Raw genomic sequence first — 22,550 nt, forward strand, 5'->3', positions numbered from 1 at the left:
CTGCGAGCAAGGGGCACAGAGTCAATCAGAGCTAGCGTGAGTTCATTCATCTGGTGCTAATCACAAGTACCGACGTGTTCGAAGGAAGCACCTACCGTGTCACCACTTTCGTCCATTCTTCCTCTATCTTGTCTCTGTCCAGTTAACTGCCTGATTACACGAGATTGTGGTCCTAGATTAGAGGGGTTGCTATGCAACCGAACGAAATGCCTTGAGTTTTGGGATGATCGAAGACCACAGTGCTTTGTCTGGTTTTCGTCCTGGCTCGAACGAAACAACAATAGGTCTGTTTCAGGGATCGAGGTGGGTGACTGTGGTAGCGACATGAAACGACTTACCTAGTAGACTTCACTCCCATCGTCGGCATTGGTGTCTGTGCCAGTCACCCTGGTGAAGCCAGCGAAGAGCGACTCGGCGTGCAGATGGAATCCGCGCTCGGCTTCTCCTTATCGATCTGAGATTTACTCGTGACGGCATAGAACCATAGAAAGTCCTTCACCGTCAACATATCAGGGGCCAGTACTCCTCTCCCCAGATGCTGGCTGCAGGCATCGTCTTAATCTAGTGCAGGAAGTCTCTTGAAGAAGGACAACGGGGCGTAGAGTTGGCAGTTCTTAGTTGGAAGAGAGGACTTTGCAGCTCGGCAGCCGCAGGCGGGGAGGGTGGCCATTGTGTAGTCTCTGGGTCTGGGAAGGCGAGACTCGAGGATCGGTATCACAGCAAGGGAGACGAGGCTGTGCCGCCAAGGCTGCATAAGGCTGAGTTCGTGACACTCGCAGCGCGTCCCGCATTTCTGGGGAGGACAACCCACCACGACGCCATTCTCCAGCCTGCGCCTTATTCACGCTCACGTTCATTCAACTCTTGACAGCCAAATCACGGCTAAACTGGCAAGAAATCTTCAACCTGGAACATCCTAAGTCCGCGGCACCTCTCACCATCCGAATAAAATCGCAACTGCTGAGTTGACTCCCGCTTTGCATCCTCGCACATGGCAGGTCCGTGATCGAACTATCGCAGCCCACCTACGGCCTTCATCCCCAGCCATGGACAAGCTCCTGGCGGAGAGCTCTGCTCTCGTCTCAATTCCGCTCCCTCAAGAAGAAGATCGCTATGATAAAACTGCAAAAGCGCTCGTGAACAAACTGAGCAAGCTCCTCTCACATGAAATCGCACCTTCGAAAGATGATCTTGATGTAGGTCCACTTCAAGCAGGCTTGACACAAAGTTGACGAGATATTAGGCAATCTCGCCCTCTGCACATACCATCCTGTACACCTACATGCTTGTGGCAGGCATGGAAGCATCTGCAGCCAGCGGAAAGGCGCCTCCCAGGCAACTACCGTCAACAGTCCTACCTGAAGGTGCCTTATGGCCATACATCGCTCAGCTTCTCCTCGAATTCGACCCTGTTCAGGCACGATATTGCGGCGCTCAGTTCCTACGAATCGTTGACTGCGTTGCTCTGGGCGCAGAGCAGACCGCTAATTACGTTCCTGCTATTCAACTGCTTTACCATGTCATTCTCCGGCTCGACAGCACCTCATCTAGCCTGACTTCCACACACCGCACATTTCTCCGCCTTTGTTTGCTGTCACAAGCATATGCTGAAGCTATTCGAATTCTTGACCAACCGATCTATCACATTCCTTCCTCCAGGCAGGACCCTCGCACAAATAGATGTCTTTGCTCCGCCTCGGATCAGCCATGGAACTTTCTGAGTCCGGTTACTGGTCTCAGTCAACCTATCACGAGTCGGACATATCTCGAATATTACCTGATGGGAGGCATGTGCTACATGGCTTTGAGAAGATACAAGGATGCTATGTTCTTCTTTGAAGTTGTGCTTACAGCACCGGCTGTTCAGAACGTCGCCAGCCTTATCATGGTGGATGCCTACAAGAAGTGGCTGTTTGTAGGCCTCTTGCTGACCGGAGCCACTCCTCCAATGCCAAGATCTGTCGGCCAGACCGCAATCAAGCATATTCGAGCGCTTTCCAGACCGTACGAAGCAGTGGCCGAGGCCTTTAAAGGATCCGACGTCGAAGTACTGCGCGCAGAAATCGAGGTAGCCAATCTCGTTTGGCAGGATGACGGAAACTATGGTCTTGCGGTCGAGGTCTTCCAAGCTTTCCGAAAGTTTGCAGTCCAGAGACTCAGCAGAACGTTCGCAGCAATGTCAATAGCGGAAGTCGCGACGCGGACCTCACCAGATCCATCGAATCTTGCTGAGACAAGAGCATATGTTGACATGTTGATACGGAACGGCGACCTGAGTGCAGTAATCACAGACAGTGCAAGCGGCGCCCAGACTCTACGGTTCTTACCTACATCGGCTGCTACGCGGCCAGAAGCACAAGTTGAATCGGCACTGGCCGCGCAGACACGAGAACTACAAATGCTCCTGAAACACGTCCAAGACACCGAGCATCGCATGGAAATCTCCAGAGAGTACATTGACTACCTCAAGAAGCTGAAGAAAGTCAGAGATGAAAAGCAGAATGGAAAAGGCAGTGGAAGGGGAGCCGTGGATGAAGACATTGATGAGGACATGATGGAGGAAATCTAGCTTTCGTTTTGGGATCAGGCATTCCCTCATCATCATTTGGAGCTGTGTGCGCACGCTCCTCACAGCCCGATGTCCAGGAGATTGCAGGCGGTTGACAACGGACCGGGTAAGTTGGTCTCCAGCAACCTCAGGACGAAAAAAGAGCTTGAAAGCGATGGCGCCGCATTTTCCTAGAAGACGGGTGTCTTCCGCAGCCTCTTCCGAGCGGCAGCTGCTCCAACAAGAAAGAATCCGTGTAACACGTAATGTCCCTTGATGATTTGCCCATTCGACTTGAGATGCCCCAAGAGGCGCTAAGGATAGAATGCGTCACCAGGCTGTGGCACCCTTTCTTCCCACTTAAGATGAACCTCTTAAAACACATCGAGAAGGGTAAAAGGCGGGTGAATTGACGGGAGTGGGTTCGAACAATGAACCAAGTAATAGGCTAATTGAGGCAATAGGCTCTGACATCTTAGATATGAATACCTCGTATTGTTCCTCGCATCACCGCCGCTCAAGTCCATGAACTCCAGGTCCCTTTTTTATTTGTGGCGCCCAAGTCGACTTGTTCTGAGATAAGACATCAAAGTACTTGTTGTTCCCACCATGCCAACGTACGTCCTGACGGGAGCCAACCGCGGGCTCGGTCTCGAATTCGTGCGCCAACTAGTATCCTCCTCATCCAACAACAACACGGTCATTGCCGCCGTGCGCAGTCTCCACGGCGAGCTGGACGACCTCAAACAACTCGCCGCCCAGGCCGCGGCGGGCAACAAGGTGCACATCCTGGAGTGCAACACAGGTGACTTGAAGTCGATCCACGCCTTTGGCGACGCCGTCAAGGAAACCCTCGGCGGGAAGCAGCAGAAGATCGATTACCTGCTCAATAACGCCGGCATCAACGCCACCCCGGAGCAGTCCAGCCTCGATATGACGGCAGACAGCTTGCGGCAGCACATTGACATCAACGTCATGGGACCCGCAGAGACGGTCAAGGTCTTGCTCCCGTATCTGGGCGAGGGCAGCGTGGTCATGAACATGACGAGTGGCCTGGGCAGTTGTGGGAAGAAACTGTATATATATATTCCCTCCCCCCCCCCCTTCTTCTTTCTCTTAACGCGGATTCGATGCCCAGCAGACACGGGCTGTGCCTCTCCTCTCCCCTCCCCCCACTCGATTATGAGAAGCGAGAGAATCCAATGGGTTTCTAACCTCATCTTACGATACAGGCCAAAGTGCACGACATACTCGATTTCCAAGGCCGCGCTGAACATGTTGACCGTGCACCAGAGCGAACAATTGAAAGACCGGGGCATCAAGGTCATATGCATGGATCCCGGTATGTTTTCCCTCACCCCTGCCGGTTCCTTCTTTACGCTGGGGCCTCCCAGTTGTTTTCGGTTCATAGAGAGAGAGTGAAAGGGACAACTGCTAATCACTTATACGTTTTTGCACAAAAAGGCTGGGTCAAGACGCGCATGGGCGGCGAGGGCGCGATCCTAGAACCGCACGTCAGCATTGGAGTAAGTACCTAAGTTCTTCCCTCCCCTTCGTCTTCCCCCCTTCCCTGCCTCTTCTCCTTCTCTTCTTGTTCTTGTCATTGTCGTTGTTCTCGCAGATAACCCATGCTAATGAACCAACTACCACCACCAGGGAATGCTCAAGACTGTGCACTCCCTCAAGGACGAAGATACGGGCAAGTTCTACACGTACACGGGTGACGAGGTGCCGTGGTAGAAGCGAACATATACCCCAGGAACCAGATAGAGCCAGGGGAACCCAGCTTTGCGATATATATATGCGGCTCCTGGGCGCTGAATGGACTATACACATATACATAGACGTCCGCTTGGAGCCAAAAAATAGATGTGTACATCCGTTCCCATTCTCTCTCGGAGTGATGCACACCGCAGGCAGAAACTGCAGGGGCTTGGGCTTGGACTTGTGGCCCATCAGCAGCTTTAGATGGGAAATAGATGTAGCCGACATGGAGTCAAGGAGACGAGGGTTGGGTAGACATGGCCATGGACACTGGCAACGGGGGGTTCTGTTCGCTAGGAGCCCCACACTTTAATCGCCTATATACCCACCATATATATCACATGCTCCCATGAGCATCAATTAACTCTCTACGTAGATGGTTCGTGGCCATGTAGTGTACCGCAATATACACACGCATCAAAGGAGATTGGCGGCTAGTGCGTCTTGATCTCACCAAGACCCAAGACCAAGCCCGGTCGAAGGTAGTGTCAGTGTGGCAAGAACGTTCAGTCCGTGGGAAATATACCTAGGTAAATTTTGGCTAGAGTTGAGATGAGTAGCGAACAAGCGAACAATCTCCTTGTTGCTCTCCTCGCTCACGCGTCCCCTTGATATCCTGCATGTAGAACTGCGCTTACAGCTTGAGGGCACGATGCTGGATTTTGCCCCCTCGACATCAAGTAAGCCCTCCAACAGGCCAAATTCCCGCATCGCTGCGGGGGTGACATGATAGACATCGAGCAGCAACCTCGGAACAAACGAAGTAGTTTGACTGAACAGCATTTGAATTTGTAATCCGACCTATACTCCTGCCGTGCGTCTGCCAAAAGAAGGGTATCCGCCTATTGACACAATTTTATCCTGCCACTGGATGTTTCAAGTTGCAGGCTTTCTCAATTTCCAATTTGCATTTCCCTCAAGCTGTCGCACTCGCACCCGTATCTGTTGTCGCAGTGACTCGCTCGATTTCAATCTTGGGCATCGCCGCAGAGGCCGAACCCAAGTCCGTCATCTTAGCCTTGGGGTCTATAAAATTCCAAGTCAGTTATTTCCATCCAAAGGTCTGTCCTCGGAGTTTGGACCCACTTTTCTTGTAATAGTCGCCAATGGCACTCTTGATAGCATCCTCAGCGAGCATTGAACAATGTAATTTGACCGGCGGCAGGCACAATTCTTTGGCGATCTCCGTGTTGCGGATTTTTCCTGCCTGTTCGAGTGTCATGCCGCGCACAAGCTCGGTGAGGTACGAAGAGGAGGCGATCGCTGAGCCGCACCCGAAGGTCTTGAACTTGACGTCGGCAATCGTTTGAGTGTTGGGGTCGACTTTGATTTGCAGTTTCATAACATCGCCGCAAGCGGGGGCTCCGACAAGGCCTGGATAGAGATGGATATGTCAGCGACTGTTGTTGACGATATGGGGTTACGACCGAAGCTCGCTCTTTCCTCCGCGGAATGCCCGAACTCCGGACCCGTGGTGTTTGTGAACGTTTTCCAGCGGCACGTACCTGTCCCAACATCCAGCGCAGATTTGTCCATCGAGCCGACATTTCTTGGGTTTGAGTAATGATCGAGGACCTTCTCGTGATAGCTTCGTCGCTGCTGCGATACGGCGGCGGCGGGTCTGAGCGACGATGGGGAGGCAAGACTCGGTCGGACGGCGGAGGTTTGGACCGAGGTGCGCATGGCGCGAGGAACGGAAAGGAGAGCTCGTCGTGACATGGTGATTGCTGTGGTCGTGTATGTAAATCTGTGTGATCGTGTAGTCGAAGTGGGTTGTAGGATCAGATTTGGTAGAATGAGTGTGTAGGTTGTTGAGGTTGAGTCTGAAATAATGAGAGATGCTGCGTCAAAATGTAATTGACGAAAGATGTCGACCCTTCGATGGCGAAGGAGGGGCGAAGTGATCATCTCCCATTGGTTGGAGTGCATGTGATCTTTGCGCTAATCCTTTTTCAGGGATGACGTCGGTCCAACTCGGTCGACCTTTCCGAGTTACGACTGGCGCAAGCGAAATCAAATTGAGTAATTGCGAGCGACCACCACGACGCGCCTAGATCGGAGATCGCGTTGACCTTGGACAGGATGGACAAGACACGGAAGAACAGAACGCCCTTATCCAAGACGCCCAAGAAAGATCACCTCAAGAATCCCTCTCATCCCTATACCTTTGAACACCTTCACAACGCGTACATCACCTCTCTGTCCCACGGCAACAGCATGCCTCTCACGTCCAAAAAGAGAAAGTCCGCAGCCGCCGACGACAGTGACCAGGATGTGGCCACCACCAAACGTGGCAAAGGCGCCTCCGGGAGTGCTTTTGTACCATCATCAAAACCGCAGGTGGATTCGGATGGAAACACGTTCTGGGAGATCTCTAAGGCGAGGCGGGTGACCCTTTCTGAGTTCAAGGGCAAGAAACTGGTCAACATCAGAGAGTATTATGAGAAGGACAATGAGTGGCTGCCAGGAAAGAAGGTATATATGCCGGGCATGTGTCACATGTGAAAGTACTGATCATGATCCCCAGGGCATCTCAATGAGCATTGAACAATATACAGCCCTCATTCAAATAATGCCGCAGATTGAAAGTGTGCTCAAGTCACAGGGCGAAAAGGTCCCCCGACCAAATTACGACGGAAGTGGTTCTGCTGGTGACGACGAAAGCAACGAAGAAGGGGCTGAGGGAGACGAAGAGATGGATAGGAAGCCTAATATTGAAGCTACGAGTGACGAAGACGAGTGATGTGATCATCTGACAGCACACGACTGCGAGGAGACATCTCCATGATAGGAGCATCGAGTGGTCGATGACGGGCTTCAACTACCAAGTGCAGCCCAGGAGACCACTGAACGATCAAGCACGTTGTCACTCCACGAAGTCAGGGGCTATGGTATGTATGGACAACCCCTTCAAGCGAGGCGTCTGGCTGACATGACAGGGGGATCGACTGAAGCTTTCCGGCCCGGCAATGGAAACCCTCATGAGCTGGACTCCCATTCCGCTAGACGGGAAGCCAGGCTTCCCTTCTTCCAATGCTTCTCATAGTCCTCTTTCAGCTGGACTTGGGCCTCTTCGCCCGCCTTGCCGTAACCACCACCGCCTGGTGTCATCTAGGGAGAAGAATCAGTCAGCGCCGTGGCCCCTATACCCTGTGCCGGATCGGTATGAAGATGACTTACCACGATGATCCTCTCGCCAGGCTGCATGCTAGCAGTGTTTTTGGCCCCGAGATTGATATACCTCTCCACGTACTCATCCTCGTCCCCAGATTCTCTTCGTTTTCCTTCGTGTTCACCACCTGAACCTCTGCTCTCTCCCTTCTTGATCTTCCTGACCCAGATATTCTTGCCGCATTGAGCATCACCTCCACCGTGCAGACCGTAGGGCCTGTACACTCTCCGCTCACTCAAGATACTAACCTGCACGGGGATGCGGAACTCGATGTCTCGGATCACGCCATCTCCCCCTTTATGCTGACCCACGCCGCCACTGCCAGCCCTGAGACTGAACTCTCTCAAAATCACAGGATATCTCCGCTCAAAAACCTCGGCGTCTGTAATCCTAGTGTTCGTCATGTGTGTGTGCACACCACTTGTTCCCTCCCAGTCCTTACCAGCACCGCTTCCACCCGCAATGGTCTCGTAATACCCGAACCCCTTCTGCTCCGTTCCACCCTTCAAGTTCCCACCAAATCCAAATGTCAAGTTGTTGCAGTCTCCTTGACTAGCCGCACAAGCTTCGAAGCACCTGAACACCACGTCCGTGACACGCTGACTGGTCAAGACGTTACCGCCCACAACGGCAGCCTTCTCGCTCGGGGAGAGAAAGCAGCCAGGCGGGATGCGTACCTCCACAGGCTTCAGGCACCCCTGATTCAAAGGAATGTCCTGGTCGATCAGACACCTCAAGCAGTAAATGATTGCCGAGTAAGTCACCGCTTCGGGCGCGTTGATGTTCCCATACACCTCTGGGCCCGTGCCCTCAAAGTCAAACAGGGCCTCGCCTTTGTCGGCATCGATCTTTATCTTCAGGCAAATAGGACTGCCGTCGTCCATATAATCCACTGCTTGGAGTTGCTGACCTTCGAACCTCTTGTGCACCTCCTTCAACAACTCCCGCACCGATTTCTCGGCGTTATCCTGGATGTTTTGCATGTAGAACTGGACCACCTCCTCGCCATAGTCCTCTATAAGCGCGCTGATAAGATTGATGCCTTTCTGGTTGGCGGCGATCTGCGCCTTGAGGTCGTTGATGTTGTCTGCCAGGCACCGTGTGCCGCTGCACTCGGGATACTGGGCCGGCTCATCATACAGGAGCTCGGTGATTCGTTTCTCGTCAAATTTGCCCTGTGAGACGAGTTTCTCAGACTTGATGGCTGCGCCTTCTTGGTACAGTTCGCGGGAATGCGGCGGCATGCTGCCTGGTAATATGCCGCCTATGTCGGCGTGGTGAGCGCGCGAGGCGACGTAGAAGATGATCTTGTCGCCGGAAAAGGCCGGCGTGACGACCGTGATGTCGGGAAGATGCGTGCCGCCGTATTCGGGGTGGTTGGAAACGATCACATCCCCCTTTTTCAGTTTGCCCTTCCAGATCTCCGCCTGTGTGCGAACGCAGGTCGACATGCTCCCCAGGTGGACCGGCAGGTGAGGAGCATTGGCGACTAGACCACCCTCGGCGTCGAAGAGGGCACAGGAGTAATCCAAGCGTTCTTTGACGTTGGTGCTCACAGACGTCTTTTGCAACGCGCGACCCATCTGTTCTGCAATGGCCATGAAGCGGTGCGCGAAGATTGAGAGTAAGATGGGGTCGACTTCCTTGGTGTTGACCTTTTTCGCCGTTCCTTCTTCGCCAATGTTGATCACCACGTGAGTCTCGATGACCAGGGCCGATGCCTTGGGGTCGACGATGATTGTCTGCGTCCCATCCGCAATGATCGCGGGACCGGCGACGCGTGTGCCGACTTCGAGATCTTCGAGTTTGTAGATCTTGGTGGGCACACGGCCGCCTTCAAAGTAGACCTCAGATGTCGTGTAGGCTTTGTCCTCGGGCACGTCTTTCGGGGTGATTTCCTTGAGTTGCTGGTCTGCCGTTTTGGACATGCCCCGGAAGGACTTCCCTATCCCTCGCACGCGCACGTCGTCCACGATGATGTCTCTGTCTGGTAAGGTGAAGCCGAATTCCTGCTCGTGCTGACGCACGAATGCGTCGCCAAAGGCCCAATCGTCGCCATCGTAGAGTTCCTTTGCTTCATCCGGGTTGGGCTTGATTACCATCAATGCGGATTCGGTGCCGCGGTATCGCATGTTGAGGTATTCTTCGTACTCGATCGAGTCGTCTCCGAAGCCTTGATCTTTCAGACGCTTGTGGGATCGTTCTTTGAGCTCGTCCATCTTTGCTTTCAACTCGTCGCGAGAAGAGCCCTTTTTCATATCCCAAACGTGAGATTCGGGAACTTGATTTTCGTCCACGACATCGGCGAGCGCCATTCCGTAGGCGGAGAGGACAGAAGAGTATCGATGGACCAGGATCTGCCTGATGCCCAAGGACTCGGCGATTGCTACGGCGTGTTGGCCCCCTGCGCCGCCGAATGTCGCGAGTCGATGTTGGGAAGTATCATGTCCCCTTGCCTCAGTGAGTGATCGGATAGGCCTCGTCATGGTTTCATTAGCAATCTTGATGAATCCGAACGCCACCTCATCGGCCGACATATTCTTGTTTGTCTTGCTGTTGATCTCGTCTGTGAGCTCTTTGAAGAGCTTCCTGCTCGCTTCTGGATCGAGTCCTTCGTCTTCATTTTTGCCGAAAATCTTGGGGAAGAAGTCTGGGAGCAGTCGACCGAGGAAGAGATTTGCGTCAGTCACAGTGAGCGGGCCGCCCTTCCTGTAGCATGCTGGTCCAGGATGTGCACCGGCAGACTCTGGCCCAACGGCAAATAGGCCATTTCTGAAGAACAGCCGGGATCCACCTCCTGCGGCCACGGTGTTTATGTCGAGCTGAGGGGACTGAATGGTGACTCCTGCCGTGGTGGTCTCGAACACATGCTCATATCGCCCTGCACCATATCGACTGACGTCTGTGCTTGTCCCTCCCATATCGAACCCAATCACGGGAGTCTTGGTCTCCGGGTCGTAGGATGTCAAGGCATAACCAACAACACCGCCTGCTGGTCCTGACAAGATGGCTCGCAAGCCGGAGAACTGATCCACGTCCACGAGACCTCCATCCGACTGCATGAACTCACACCTTGCGCCTCTATCCCCCTCTTCCTTCTTCACGCTCTCCGTGCCCAATCCACCTTCAAAGCCGGCTTGAAAGCCAGAAATGTATTTTCGGATGGCTGGTGTCAGGTAGGCATCTGCACAGGCTGATGTCGCGCGAGGGACCAATTTGATCATGGGCATGAGTTCATGGCTTAGGCTTACATGCTCAAAACCAGTGTCGCGGGCAAGCTTGCCGACCAACGCTTCATGATCGGGGAAAGTGTAGCCATGCATCAAGCATACCGCAATGCTTCGGAAGCCATCGTCAAAAAGTTTTTTGAGTTGCTTCTTGATCTTATCTTCCTCAGGCCTCCTTAGTATTCTGACTGCCTCCCCCGACAACCCTTGGACAAGGTCGCTGCTTTTGTAATCCTCGTGATTGGTTTCGGCTTTCGTCTTGTGCCGTTCAGGATCTTCGGCGTAGTCTTCCAGCGTCACTCTCTCATCAACCTCGACTACTTTCTGATACAGCACATCGGGTCTTCGAATTGCCAAGTCAAAGATCTTCGGACGAGACTGGTTGCCAATCTCCAAGCAGTCTTTAAACCCTTTCGTAACGACCATAGCCATTTTCTCCCCCTTTCGCTCCAGTAATGCATTGGTAGCAACAGTCGTGCCCATGCGAATGCTTTCTATCTTGCTCGTGTCAAGTGGTTCGCCTCGGGGAATCTCTCGACCCGTGAATTTCGACATGAGCCTTCGAATCCCTTCCAGTGGTGCATCGTCGTAGTTTGACGGGTCCTCGGATAGAAGTTTGATGATAATGTCATCTTCCATCCGCCCCGTTCCCGGATTCCCAACACAGTCCGTGAACGTGCCTCCCCGCTGGATCAGGTCAGAGACTTCGAGGAGGAATTGGTGGATTGGCTAACTCACGTCGATGGCAATGCGAATGCCTCTTTCTGCGCCCCCAGCGTCCCCCATTGTGAAGTTCTTGACCCAGAAGAAGATTTAGTCGAATAATTTCCTGTTCCAAGATGGTAGGACCAGTCCGAAGAGTCACGCGAGAGAATCAAGTGTTTTCATAGGAGAAGTCCGTATCAATGTATCGTCTGCACCCACCAATCCGAGAATCAGAAGGGTTCTAGGTCCAAATTTTGATCAAAGGAGACAACGCCCAAGAGGAGATGTATATCTCTACCTAGGTATAGTCGAATTATAGAGTTATATCATAATTCGTGCATGGTACTTGGGTACCCAGGTATATATGGTACCGTGTCTGAAAAAGCCTAAGGTATGGGCATGATTTGCGGGTTTCGTCATAGCATTTTGTCATTGCTGCGCATGTTCAGTCAAGGTTCCACCGTAGTGCCTACGGCGAGCTTTATGGAGAGCGAGCTGCAGAAATCGAAAGGATCTGTTGTCAAACAGGCTATGCAATGGAGAAAAGCATCTGTAAAACAGCACAGCCAAGTCAAGATGTTTCATCCATCAACCAGTTTCGCTGAATTTACACACCTGCCGCCCTCGATGTATCCCAAATAACCCTTCTTTGATCAAAGAACCAGCCAACGCCTGTCCCACATTCCCCTTCACACGCCGCATTGATGTTCGTCGAAAAAGAAAGTCGCTCATTTCCGTCTCTAAGCAGATGTCCTTGCGAAATGTTGGACACTGTTCCCAATCATATGCCCATCATCTCGAGGTTCTGCCGATGAAGGTTAGGAATCAGAGCTTGAGTCTCTGTCCTTGCTACTCCCGGAGGCTCTCTGGAACCCCCGTTCGCCACCCTTTGTGACACAGTGCTTGACGACCCATGGATGCCGGAGGACATCATCAAGCGGGATACGCTTCTCGGGATCAAGGACCAGAAGCTACAATGCCTGGTTAGCAACTCTCCAGGGATGCTCGGGGATGCGTGGGGTTGACTCACTCGCATAATGAGGTCCTTGGCTTCGGGACTGACAAAGCTGGGAACCGTCATGTCACATCGTGCAATCCTCCGCTGTGTCATGACCGTCGTGTCCTCAAAGGGCGCTTCTCCAACCAGGAATTCGTAAGTCAAAACACCCAAGCTCCATAGATCGACTTTTTCATTGTAGAAATTGTCTGAACTCCCTGGTTTAAGCATCTCTGGAGGCAGGTAATCTAACGTGCCGCACATTGTTTGTCTTCGGTTGTTAGGAGCATGCACTGACCAGCCGAAGTCAGAAATCTTGATCTCTCCGTGGATGCCGACCAGGATGTTTTCGGGCTTGATGTCTCTGTGCATGACATGCTTTTTGTGCAGATATTTGAGAGCGGCGGCCATCTGAGCAATGTATTGCGCTGCTTTCCATTCGGGGAAACGACCTTCTTTGCGGAGATGCTTATAAAGCTCACCCTTGCCAGCGAATTCGAGGATCAGGAATACTCGTTTGCTGTCGTGGAAATGGCCAAAGAGTCTCAGGATATTAGGATGTCTTAGGTTGGATTGAATTTCGATTTCTCGTCGGACTTGCTTCTCCACTTTGCCTTGTTGCAACTCGGATTTGTGAAGGACTTTTAGGGCGCAAACGAATCCGGAGGACCGTTCTCGTGCAAGATATACCCGACCGAATTTTCCCTTGCCAAGCGGCTTTCCAATCTCAAACATACCAAGATGGAACTGTTTGGGTGCTTGTGGGTGATCGAAGAAATATTTCGGGGTGGATCGACTGCGGATAGAGTCATCGCTCTCATCAGACTCACGGGCAGCTTGAAGAGCCACACGCACTGGCGAAGGTGGATGGGTTGGGACAGTTGTTGTGGTTGTTATGGTTGCGATTGAGGCGGTGTTCTGTTTCGATTCTGTAGTGACTTGGAGAGGATATTTGACAAGATTTGTCCGGGGTTGAGTCGAGGAAACGGTTGGTAATACCCCTGGACCAGCGCTCTATCGTGGTAGAGTCAGGACAAGGTCTGCACAAACAGAGAGGGACATCAACAAAGCAAGCTACCTTTGATTTGAGAAGAGTAGTCGTCGGTGCCTCATTTTCGTCGTTGACGCTGAGATGCTCGAAGCGAGCTTCCAGCGTTTTCGTGGCCATTTCGAAGGAATATCTGTCGCGAGAGATGAAGGCGGAGACAAAGCAAGGACAATATCTCAATCTGCAGGACGAGCACAGCCGGGGCGCAGTTTGGGCATTGAAATAGCAGTCGGTGGTTTTCGGCGACTCGGTCATCTATCGCAGTTTGGGCATGTCTTGGCATATCTAGGTAAACACTGATCGTCGGCCAGGGCAACCACACCCTGAGTCCGTGCCACCCCAAGCGCAGTTCCTCTGCGTCAGCCTGCTTCGCTTCCCCCCACGCTGCGCCAGAAAAGCCACCGAAGACGCTTCTGCGGTTTTGCTTCCATCGTATTTCGCTCGACGCCGAGCTCCAGATCACTTTTCCCATTCGGACATCCACCTCTTTGAAGGCCCTAGGGGTCTTTGGCAGGGCTCCAGGTGACGTCGCAACTGACGCAGTCACCATGGCAGTCAACGGTCATCGGCCACCTGATGGGTTCAACACAACATTCCCCTCGCCCTCTGCTGCTCCACCACGGTCGTTCTCAATCGAAGGGTTCCGCATCACTACCCAGAAACTGCCCATCTTGAAGGCCGGGCCTATCGAAGAGATGACAAATAAGCTGGGAATTGCTCCACCTGAGATGATCTTTGGCGATAACTTCGTTGCAATTGAACACGCACCTTCGCACTGGGGAATCAAATTTGATGCCTTTGGGGCGCTAGACCGAGTTGACAAGACCGGAGAGAGGCGGCTGAAGGTCGCCTACTCTCGAGAATGGCAACAGAGCAGAGAAGACACGCATGACATCAAAGAAGTCGTCAAACCATTCGACTGGTCCTATACCACTGACTATAAAGGTGATCTTGCGCCCGGAAGCCCAGCGTTTCATGCCGCAACTGAAGCCATCCCGATCGAGCTTTTGAAACGACCAGATCCCATTCTCTTCTTCGATGATGTGATCTTGTACGAGGACGAGCTTGCTGATAACGGCATTGCCATGCTTTCGTGCAAGATCCGCGTCATGCCTGCGCGCTTACTCCTCCTCTGCCGATTCTTTATGAGGCTGGATAATGTGTTGGTCAGACTACGCGATACCAGGCTATACATCGACTTCCAGAAGAAGGAGGCAATTAGAGAATACATCGCAAAGGAGGAAGCGTATGACAAGGTTCGCGGTGAATTGGCGAGCAGGAGGGATGATGTGACGGCAGTTCTACGAGATGCAAATCAAATGGCCGATGTTTTACCCGTCGTTGAAAAGACACTTGAACGAGTCCAACTGGGAACGTGAAGCAGCCGCTGACATGGGCATCCATAAATGAATGGAACGATGACGCCGTCCGCGTGCGGCCAAATAGGCTGGTTTGGGCTGCTCAGGAAGCAATGATGCTTTGGTCTATTTGAGATAACCACTGGGGTCAGTTGGGACGTCGCACGCGGGACAATACTAGAGAGACGAGAGACGAGATGTCAGGAAGCCAGGCTGCGGTCATTACTGTTCCACTGGGCGACTCATCAACATCGTGGTCGCGGCCAGGGTTCTGTCAGCCCGAACAAAAGGGGTGCTGCATTGCAAAAGTGAACCGCATCTGTGATACTATCGATCAAGTCGGGCAAATGCTTCTTACTGATGACAGACTCTAGCAAGGCCATAGGCCCCAGAGTGCGGGTACTTGCGGGTACTTGCGGGTACTTGCGAGTACTCGCATGAGGAAGGACAGAGTGCGCCAGGATGTGACGGACCAGTCGGATGTGCCTGGCATAAAGGACATGCATTTCCAGTCTTCATGTAAGGCTGCATGTCGCGCCGAACCTCGACGTACAGAGTACTCCGTACGATACGGAGTACGAGTACTCAGGCCATCACCTGGCGTTGTGCCGGGATTCAAATCCGAGTGCCTTTTCTCAAAGTGGTCGTCTGCCTCGTGCTGTACTCGTTTTTAGTTTCCTTTCTTCTTCCCCTGCTCTCGAAAGGGTCTTCATTTCTGTCAAGGAGCACCAGTAAAACGAAAGGCTATGAAGCAGGGAGACGATCTCGCTGGACAAAGGGTTCGAGATTGTCACTACCCAGATTCAGGCCAATTATTGATATTGATGCCCTCAGAACGCGCTGGAACGCGTGTTGAAAGACCATCAACCCCAGGAAGCTAAGTCGGAGTCTGCACGAACCATCCAAGCGACGTGGATGAAGCCAATTTCCGCTGCCCCAAAACGGGAATACGTCAACTTCACGGCCAGCCAATGACATCGCTCTACGCTCAGCCTTCCGCCGACCCCTATCCATTCCTCGCCTATTCTCTCAAGCCAGCGGTTCTTTAGCATGAAGCCACAAGTTCCGCAAGAGGAAGATGACGCCGGCTCGCTCTCAGGCGCCTGACCTTCTCGGCAACTCTCACAAAAACCCCGATGGTAGACGAGCTCGACAAGGTTGGGCCCTGAAATTTGGGCAACACCACGGGTCACCTCTTTTTCAGAATCAAGTCTCGCCCTGTTCCGCCGGCCGTCGCGACTCTCTTTTGAAACCTGCGCAAACGCTTGACTGACCTTTGCAGTGCCATAGGCACAATAATGGGTCACCGGAGAGCGCTTCATGCTCTGGCTTTGAATGTTTTTCTTCGCGTCTGCATGGCATCACCTTCAGTGCCCGTTGCAACAGATCCTATTCTCTCAACTGTAACAGTGTCGACTGTTATACCATCATTAGTAACAGTCTATTCGATCGTTCCCGCTACAGACGCGACACCGGACTCTCTGACCACAATCACCACCATAGCCGATGGCCAGACAACCACAATAATATCAACTGGAGTTATAGCCGGTTCGATCACGAGTACGATTATCTCGACAGTCTCTTTGACCACAACTCAAGTAACCGTCAGTACCATTGGCTACTCGACAATTCTCGGGCCAGATCCGACGACAGCGGTAAGCCTTGTGCCATTCCCTCCCATTCTGTTGGCTGCGTTGCGCTTTCCACGGCGGCGTTGTATGTCACGAGGCAATCGGTCTCGTTATTGATATCTAGATGTCCACTTTCTCGTATCAAAGGCTGACTAGGGCTAAATCAGACAACTGAGTCCAGTGTACCCACGACCACACCAGCATCCACATCTGATACACCGACATTGACGAGTACATCAGCATTAGACACTTCGTCGACCAGTTCTGCTGTTGGAGAAACCAATGTTTTAGTGACCTCGAGTGGTACGTCTACAACGTCCGCCTCAACAGCAAGCTTGCCCAGTTCAACCTCTTCAACCACTTCAATCAGTCCATCGGCAACGGGAACCAATGCTTCGACGCAAGCCTCACACTCTTCATCTACGTCCAAGGGACTATCCACAGGTGCGAAAGCCGGAATTGGTGTCGGTGTTGCCCTGGGAGTCATCCTGTTAGTTCTTCTATCGTTTTTGCTTGGCCAGCGCTATTCACGCCGTCGCAACGAGCATGCGAGGGACAACACCGATCTAAAGGCGGCCAACGAAAAGGACATATTCCAAGCCGGTCGTCCATACGAGGCTACAGGGCCAAGGTACGATGCTCTCGGCCCATCTGCCGCCAAGGGACATGCGTATTCCACGACAACAGCAATCGGCAGTGGTTCGGAATCCACGAGCGGTAGATCCTATGATGTACCGATCTCAGACTCGGCCCAAAACCATGCCAACAACCCGGAACTATCAGCTTTGCCTCCAATCGCAAAGGGAGATGAACCTATGTATGTGGGCGTCCCTGCGCACATGTCAGGCTCCAAACGTTGGAGTATGAAAGAATTTATGAAATGATGCGTTAGCTGTTTGCTCATCAATCTCTTTATTGATGAGCAGCTCTCTGATGTCTTAGGCGCCGACGAGATCTCGCTTTGGGGACAAGCTGGCCAATCAACGAAGAAACTCAAACTAGGAATTGTTACAACAGGCCACTAAGATGTTTCCGTATCTCAGATACCAAAGCCGTGTCCTTTCAGACGCCCACGCGGCAACTGCGCCACTATTCCATATCCCAAGCGTCCAATGGAGGGCGTTGCGGTCTGGAAAATGTTGCCATAGATGGCAACCCAGGCACAGTTCAAACTTCAGCACGAATTCTGGATTGATCAATGAGGCAGCAGAGTCAGTCATCGATGTGTGACAGACCATATCACGTCATTTCAATTCTGCAACCGGCAGCGCCATTTCAGCTACTACCGAGGCTGGCGAGCGCTTCACCGAAAACCTAAACGAATCCCAAAGATATTGTCAGCCACTGGTGTCGATATCCGAATCCCCGGAGTGCTCCGACGAACGTCGCAGCCTGGCTGCAGGATATCTGGCAGCTCTAGACACTGTTCACGCAGTCCTTTGAATGTCCCATGCTTTGTCGAAATTTCTTTTTGCTTGATATTGGGTATCTTGAATCTCTACGATATACACGGAAACGGACAACAGCACTCGGTACATTAGGGCGAAACCCTCGCGGGGGAAATCAGGCAAGGTCGCAGGTTGAAGGTTGACCTAGAGGGAACCCTACCGCGGCGGCTGCGAGGGATTCCATCATGATTAGTATTTAATTCATAATTCACATCTTCCTCTCTACTTCAGCCTGGTCAGGGTGTCACCATATGTGGTCTGCGCTCTCAGCCTCGGGTTGGTGTTGTGCCAGAAAGGGATTAGCTTGCCAAGGACATATCACGTGCCTCAAGTTGGCGACAAAATCGGACCATCGACTTCCGCGCCGTCCAACTTTTCCCTGTTCACTATCCTTCAATGACACACGTATTCGGAAACCAAGCGCTCCTTGATCGTCGCTGTCCCCTTGGAACCGCATCTGACAGATTTGTAAAGTTTATCGGCTTATCCGCGGCGGACGGTTGAAGATGCCGGCGCTGTTAGAGGACCCAGAATCCCCTGTAATCTATCGGGCCTCTGGACAGGATCCGTACCCGACGTCAGACAATCCGCAAATACCTTCGTCAATATTCCCCAGGCCCGTCACGCTTCGAGATCGTGTTACTGTTGCAACGTTGATACCATTCTTCTCACCCAAGGCCGTTCCAAAGAGGCTATTGGCATATCTCTCAGAGCAGCTCAATAAGGAAATTCAGGGTGGGGACACGTATCCCATGATCGATCCGCTACCTCTGGACACCTTTGGGTCCTACTGGTTTGGTAATTTCGGTGCTGTCATGGTCATCGGCGACATTGGGGGCATTGAGGCCGTAACCGACATGGATCGGGAGGGCGTTGACTGGAACAAAAAGTGCCTGGGCAGTTTTTATATCAAGCCCAACTATCCTGGTCGAAGCAGCCATGTCTGCAATGGTGGGTTTCTCGTCACTCCTGCGGCTCGTAATAAGGGCGTCGGAAAGTCGATGGGACAATGCTATCTGGATTGGGCACCTCAGCTGGTAGGTTCGGTGGTACAAGCCCGGTTTTGGGGGCATGTGAAGCTAATATTTTCCAAGGGGTACACCTATTCGGTTTTCAACTTGGTGTACGAATCAAACACTGCTTCAACCAAGATATGGGACTCGCTTGGCTTTAAGAGGATTGGAAGAGTCCCCGGTTGCGGCAATCTCAAATCCTCGGAGGAACCTGTTGATGCGATCATCTATGGCAAGGATCTGAAGGGAGAAGGCGAGAATGACCTCTCTGAAGAACGCTTCGACAAGATAAGGTACTACTTGAGACATCAGCTCTATCCGCAAGGTGCCGATAGATCGGAGAAGAGTCGACTAAGGAGTGCTGCTACTCACTATAAACTGGTCGCGGATGGAGACGGAGGTCCGGAGAGGTTGTTCTTGAAGGACAAAGAGGTCATCTCTGATCCTCAAGCACAGTACGACATCGCCAAAAGCATCCATCTCCAGGCTCATGCAGGAATCAACAAGACTACCGCCATCATAGCTACCCAGTATCATTGGATTCGGATCAAAGAAACTGTGAGCCATGTCATCAAGAATTGTCCAGAATGCAAAGATGTCAATAAACCCCCCATAATACGCGCGGAGAATCGACCTGGCCGGAGCAAGACGATTGATGAGGCTCCCTCAGGTCTATCGCCACCACAGACAGGAGCAGTAACAACAGCACCAGTAACAACGGCGCCTCCGTCACAAATACCGCTGCCACAGTCGGTACAACCGGAAGACGAGGTGCAAAACGTGCCACCGCAGGATCCGGAGATTGCGACGAATCACATATCCAATCACATATCTGATCACGACTTCGCATCGATACAGCAGCCAATGGATCTGTCTAATGACCACGATCATCTTGTTAACGATCCGGATGGTCATCTCCATGCATACGACGAGATGGCCATCGACCCGCAGATCATGGAACAAATACAAGCTCAACTTGATGCCGACTACGATCCCAACAACCATACATATGTGCCTCCAGGAATACCCGCTTTCACGGATCCTTCCCATTTGCAGTCTCCCCACGATCCGCGCGAGTTCAATCACCCAACCTCTGATCATCATTTCATTCGGGATCCCAATCAACCAATCTTAGGACACGACCATGTCATGGGCGAGGGCGGTACAGGCACAGGGTTGGATAGTATGCAACCTATGCAACACGTATTGCAGATGGACTATGTCGACCCGCAAAATGAGGCACAATTCAAGCTTGAGGACCAATTCAAACTCAAGCGGTAAAGTGGGGAACTGGCGTTTTGGTTTGATCAGATTGGGGTCTGTCTTGATGAGAAACGCATGTGGTCAACATAGATGAGTCCGGTCTGGATGTCGGCACACGTTTATGGAACGAGTTAGATGACAACAACAACATTTAGGTGGAGTACAGCTGGAAGGATGGGAAGCACGATTTCAGCAATGAGTTGAGGCGAAGACATTTGGGCCATAGATCAGGGCGACGATAGACAAAAGGACGCAATTGTAGATGACAGCTCGTCCCAAGCGGATTTGTGCCGTTTGATGAATGCAAGTATCAATAAAGCAAGCAAGCAACCGCGATCTGCTCTATTCCTGGAACCCGAGAATTGCTAACAGCTGGTGATTAATGCGTAATATATGTGCAGTCTGACAAGCAGTTGCAGGCATGTATGCTTTCAACAGTTTCGTCAGACAAAAGCGATTTTATAGCTTCGAAGAATCTCTTTGTCATCCGCCACTTCAACAGGATGCATCGACCCAACTGATCCTCAAAACAAGAACCTGTCATGGATGCTGGCAGGCTCACAAGGCCCGCAAGGCCGCCTCCTCGACTAAGAACGAAGACTGGCTGCTATACGTGTAGGGTACGTACTCCCAGCACCACCTGCCCTGGCAGTTCACCAAACCGGCTGCCACTTGTGAACCCATCCTCTTCCTCCTCTCATGTCAGAACCGATTGTGTCTTGGCTACTTCACACTAATTCTCTTCAATTGGAGCGGCAGACGAGACGAAAAAAATGCGATGAAATACGCCCAATTTGTGGTGCTTGTGCGAGACTCGATTTCCAGTGTACATATGGGGCCCCCACAAGTCCCACGAAGGCTTCGCGGACTCCTGCAAAATCATCCCTGAACAGTCGGAACGATGCTGCGCCAGAAACCGTGGTAGATGCGCCAGTTTCGGCCCCGACGCTTAACAGGTCCTTGAACCACATGCCCAAGGGGCTGAGGACTGAGCGTGACTGGAACGTGTTCAATTACTGTTCAACACAGTACATGAGGCTGTTGACTTCGCCTGAAGCTACCTCGAAATTCCGAGATGTTTCTTTTGTATTCGCACTCGGCTTCGATGAGCCCTGGGTGATGCATTCTGCACTGGCTCCGGCAGCACTTCACGCCTCTTTTGCTTCTTTGCTTCCCAAGGAGGATGCGATGCTGTACACTCAAAGCGCTCTTCAAGGACTCCAGCAAGCACTTCAGCCAAGATCGGGCCGCATCCCTCCCGAAGATGCATTCCTTGCAGCTTCATTATTCCTCGGCGTTTTTGAGGGACGTGATTGTCTACAGCTCTTGTGGTTGTCTGAGACTGACATTAAACCAGGACTTCTATTCTTCGTCGTGCAGTGCGAGCCTGACACATTATCGCGCCATAGCCAAGATACTGGAAGATCGTGTTGCGAAGATCCCCCGTCTTGACATTGGCCAGCTCTCGATCTTACATTCAACTCTTCTCGACTCCGTCCTGTATCATTTCTCTACGAGGTTGATATTTGAGAAGGACATTGACGCTACCTGCAGATCATTCCCGTGTCAGACTATGATTAAGTATATCGAAGCATTGGAGGTAGCCAAAAGAGACAACCGCGCTGAACCATTGATCCTACCTGTTCTTGGTCGGACACCGCCAGCATTGTTCGTTCAAATCTATCAGATTACGTGGCTGAGCAGGCAGATTCCTTTCCGCGATCGTGACCTCTATGGACTCGCTTCTCAGAGTCTGATCGAGCTGGAGGCCCTTGCGGAAAAGTATCCGGCGGTGGTTTCTGACGATATGCCATGTCTGAAACCCAGCGTCACAGTCAGCTTCACCAACTCCGAGATTGCAGCAAAGCTCTATTATATAGCGGCGCAAATTTTCGTCGCCAAAGTCCTCAATCCGGAGGGACTAAGCAGCCAATCCCCCCAGATCCAGGCTCAGATTTCCAAGGGTGCGGCATTGTTGGAGATGTACGATGCGACCTCGCCTTGTGGACAGTTCATCTGCTGGCCCCTGCTCATCCTCGGCTGCGCCGCATGTCCGACGACCACATCTGAAGCGCAACAAACTCGCTCAAGCAACATTTACGCCTTCCATCGATCAGAACTGCGATGCCTCATTCAAGCGAAACTTGTGCAAATCTGGCATGTCTCATACTCAGGCTATGTGAAGCGCACCGCAGGCGCCTTGGAGAAGGTATGGCAACTTCCAAGCGTACTTGTGAACGTCTCGGGCCGTACGTGCGCTGCGAGCGAAGAAGTCACATTCGATGGACTTAGCGCGCTGATCCACAAAGAAGGTTTGGGAGCGGGCTTCTTAGTTGCAGAGAATGGCTAGCTTGACGGTCTCCAGTCATATTGCAG

The 22,550-nt window shown here is 52.1% G+C and overlaps 10 protein-coding genes across 10 annotated transcripts; 7 read left to right on the forward strand and 3 right to left on the reverse strand.

Annotated features, from left to right (window-relative positions):
• Positions 1-1,046: 1,046 nt before the first annotated feature.
• Z520_01680 (uncharacterized protein) lies at positions 1,047-2,569 on the forward strand (the record flags this gene model as incomplete). The annotated part of the gene is made up of 2 exons (XM_016772196.1): positions 1,047-1,196; positions 1,244-2,569. The coding sequence occupies 2 exons, from the start codon at positions 1,047-1,049 to the stop codon at positions 2,567-2,569; spliced, it is 1,476 nt and encodes a 491-aa protein (XP_016637335.1).
• A 588-nt stretch (positions 2,570-3,157) lies between these two features.
• On the forward strand, positions 3,158-4,288 carry Z520_01681 (uncharacterized protein; the record flags this gene model as incomplete). The annotated part of the gene is made up of 4 exons (XM_016772197.1): positions 3,158-3,624; positions 3,781-3,890; positions 4,013-4,074; positions 4,205-4,288. The coding sequence occupies 4 exons, from the start codon at positions 3,158-3,160 to the stop codon at positions 4,286-4,288; spliced, it is 723 nt and encodes a 240-aa protein (XP_016637336.1).
• A 940-nt stretch (positions 4,289-5,228) lies between these two features.
• Positions 5,229-6,031, reverse strand: Z520_01682 (iron sulfur cluster assembly protein 2, mitochondrial; the record flags this gene model as incomplete). Its single annotated transcript, XM_016772198.1, has 3 exons — positions 5,229-5,338; positions 5,399-5,686; positions 5,818-6,031. 3 exons carry the CDS (start codon positions 6,029-6,031, stop codon positions 5,229-5,231), a joined length of 612 nt encoding a protein of 203 aa, XP_016637337.1.
• A 363-nt stretch (positions 6,032-6,394) lies between these two features.
• On the forward strand, positions 6,395-7,055 carry Z520_01683 (uncharacterized protein; the record flags this gene model as incomplete). Its single annotated transcript, XM_016772199.1, has 2 exons — positions 6,395-6,787; positions 6,840-7,055. The coding sequence occupies 2 exons, from the start codon at positions 6,395-6,397 to the stop codon at positions 7,053-7,055; spliced, it is 609 nt and encodes a 202-aa protein (XP_016637338.1).
• A 236-nt stretch (positions 7,056-7,291) lies between these two features.
• On the reverse strand, positions 7,292-11,497 carry Z520_01684 (uncharacterized protein; the record flags this gene model as incomplete). The annotated part of the gene is made up of 3 exons (XM_016772200.1): positions 7,292-7,423; positions 7,493-11,398; positions 11,450-11,497. 3 exons carry the CDS (start codon positions 11,495-11,497, stop codon positions 7,292-7,294), a joined length of 4,086 nt encoding a protein of 1,361 aa, XP_016637339.1.
• A 737-nt stretch (positions 11,498-12,234) lies between these two features.
• On the reverse strand, positions 12,235-13,581 carry Z520_01685 (serine/threonine-protein kinase ark1; the record flags this gene model as incomplete). Its single annotated transcript, XM_016772201.1, has 3 exons — positions 12,235-12,387; positions 12,447-13,427; positions 13,492-13,581. 3 exons carry the CDS (start codon positions 13,579-13,581, stop codon positions 12,235-12,237), a joined length of 1,224 nt encoding a protein of 407 aa, XP_016637340.1.
• Positions 13,582-14,009: 428 nt separating this feature from the next.
• Z520_01686 (uncharacterized protein) lies at positions 14,010-14,840 on the forward strand (the record flags this gene model as incomplete). The annotated part of the gene is made up of 1 exon (XM_016772202.1): positions 14,010-14,840. One exon carries the CDS (start codon positions 14,010-14,012, stop codon positions 14,838-14,840), a length of 831 nt encoding a protein of 276 aa, XP_016637341.1.
• A 1,277-nt stretch (positions 14,841-16,117) lies between these two features.
• On the forward strand, positions 16,118-17,334 carry Z520_01687 (uncharacterized protein; the record flags this gene model as incomplete). The annotated part of the gene is made up of 2 exons (XM_016772203.1): positions 16,118-16,474; positions 16,618-17,334. The coding sequence occupies 2 exons, from the start codon at positions 16,118-16,120 to the stop codon at positions 17,332-17,334; spliced, it is 1,074 nt and encodes a 357-aa protein (XP_016637342.1).
• Positions 17,335-18,404: 1,070 nt separating this feature from the next.
• On the forward strand, positions 18,405-20,192 carry Z520_01688 (uncharacterized protein; the record flags this gene model as incomplete). Its single annotated transcript, XM_016772204.1, has 2 exons — positions 18,405-18,935; positions 18,993-20,192. 2 exons carry the CDS (start codon positions 18,405-18,407, stop codon positions 20,190-20,192), a joined length of 1,731 nt encoding a protein of 576 aa, XP_016637343.1.
• A 681-nt stretch (positions 20,193-20,873) lies between these two features.
• Z520_01689 (uncharacterized protein) lies at positions 20,874-22,524 on the forward strand (the record flags this gene model as incomplete). The annotated part of the gene is made up of 2 exons (XM_016772205.1): positions 20,874-21,483; positions 21,584-22,524. 2 exons carry the CDS (start codon positions 20,874-20,876, stop codon positions 22,522-22,524), a joined length of 1,551 nt encoding a protein of 516 aa, XP_016637344.1.
• Between the last annotated feature and the right edge of the window lie 26 nt (positions 22,525-22,550).

The sequence above is a fragment of the Fonsecaea multimorphosa genome, assembly GCF_000836435.1.
Source record: "Fonsecaea multimorphosa CBS 102226 unplaced genomic scaffold supercont1.2, whole genome shotgun sequence".
NCBI classification, from domain to species: domain Eukaryota; kingdom Fungi; phylum Ascomycota; class Eurotiomycetes; order Chaetothyriales; family Herpotrichiellaceae; genus Fonsecaea; species Fonsecaea multimorphosa.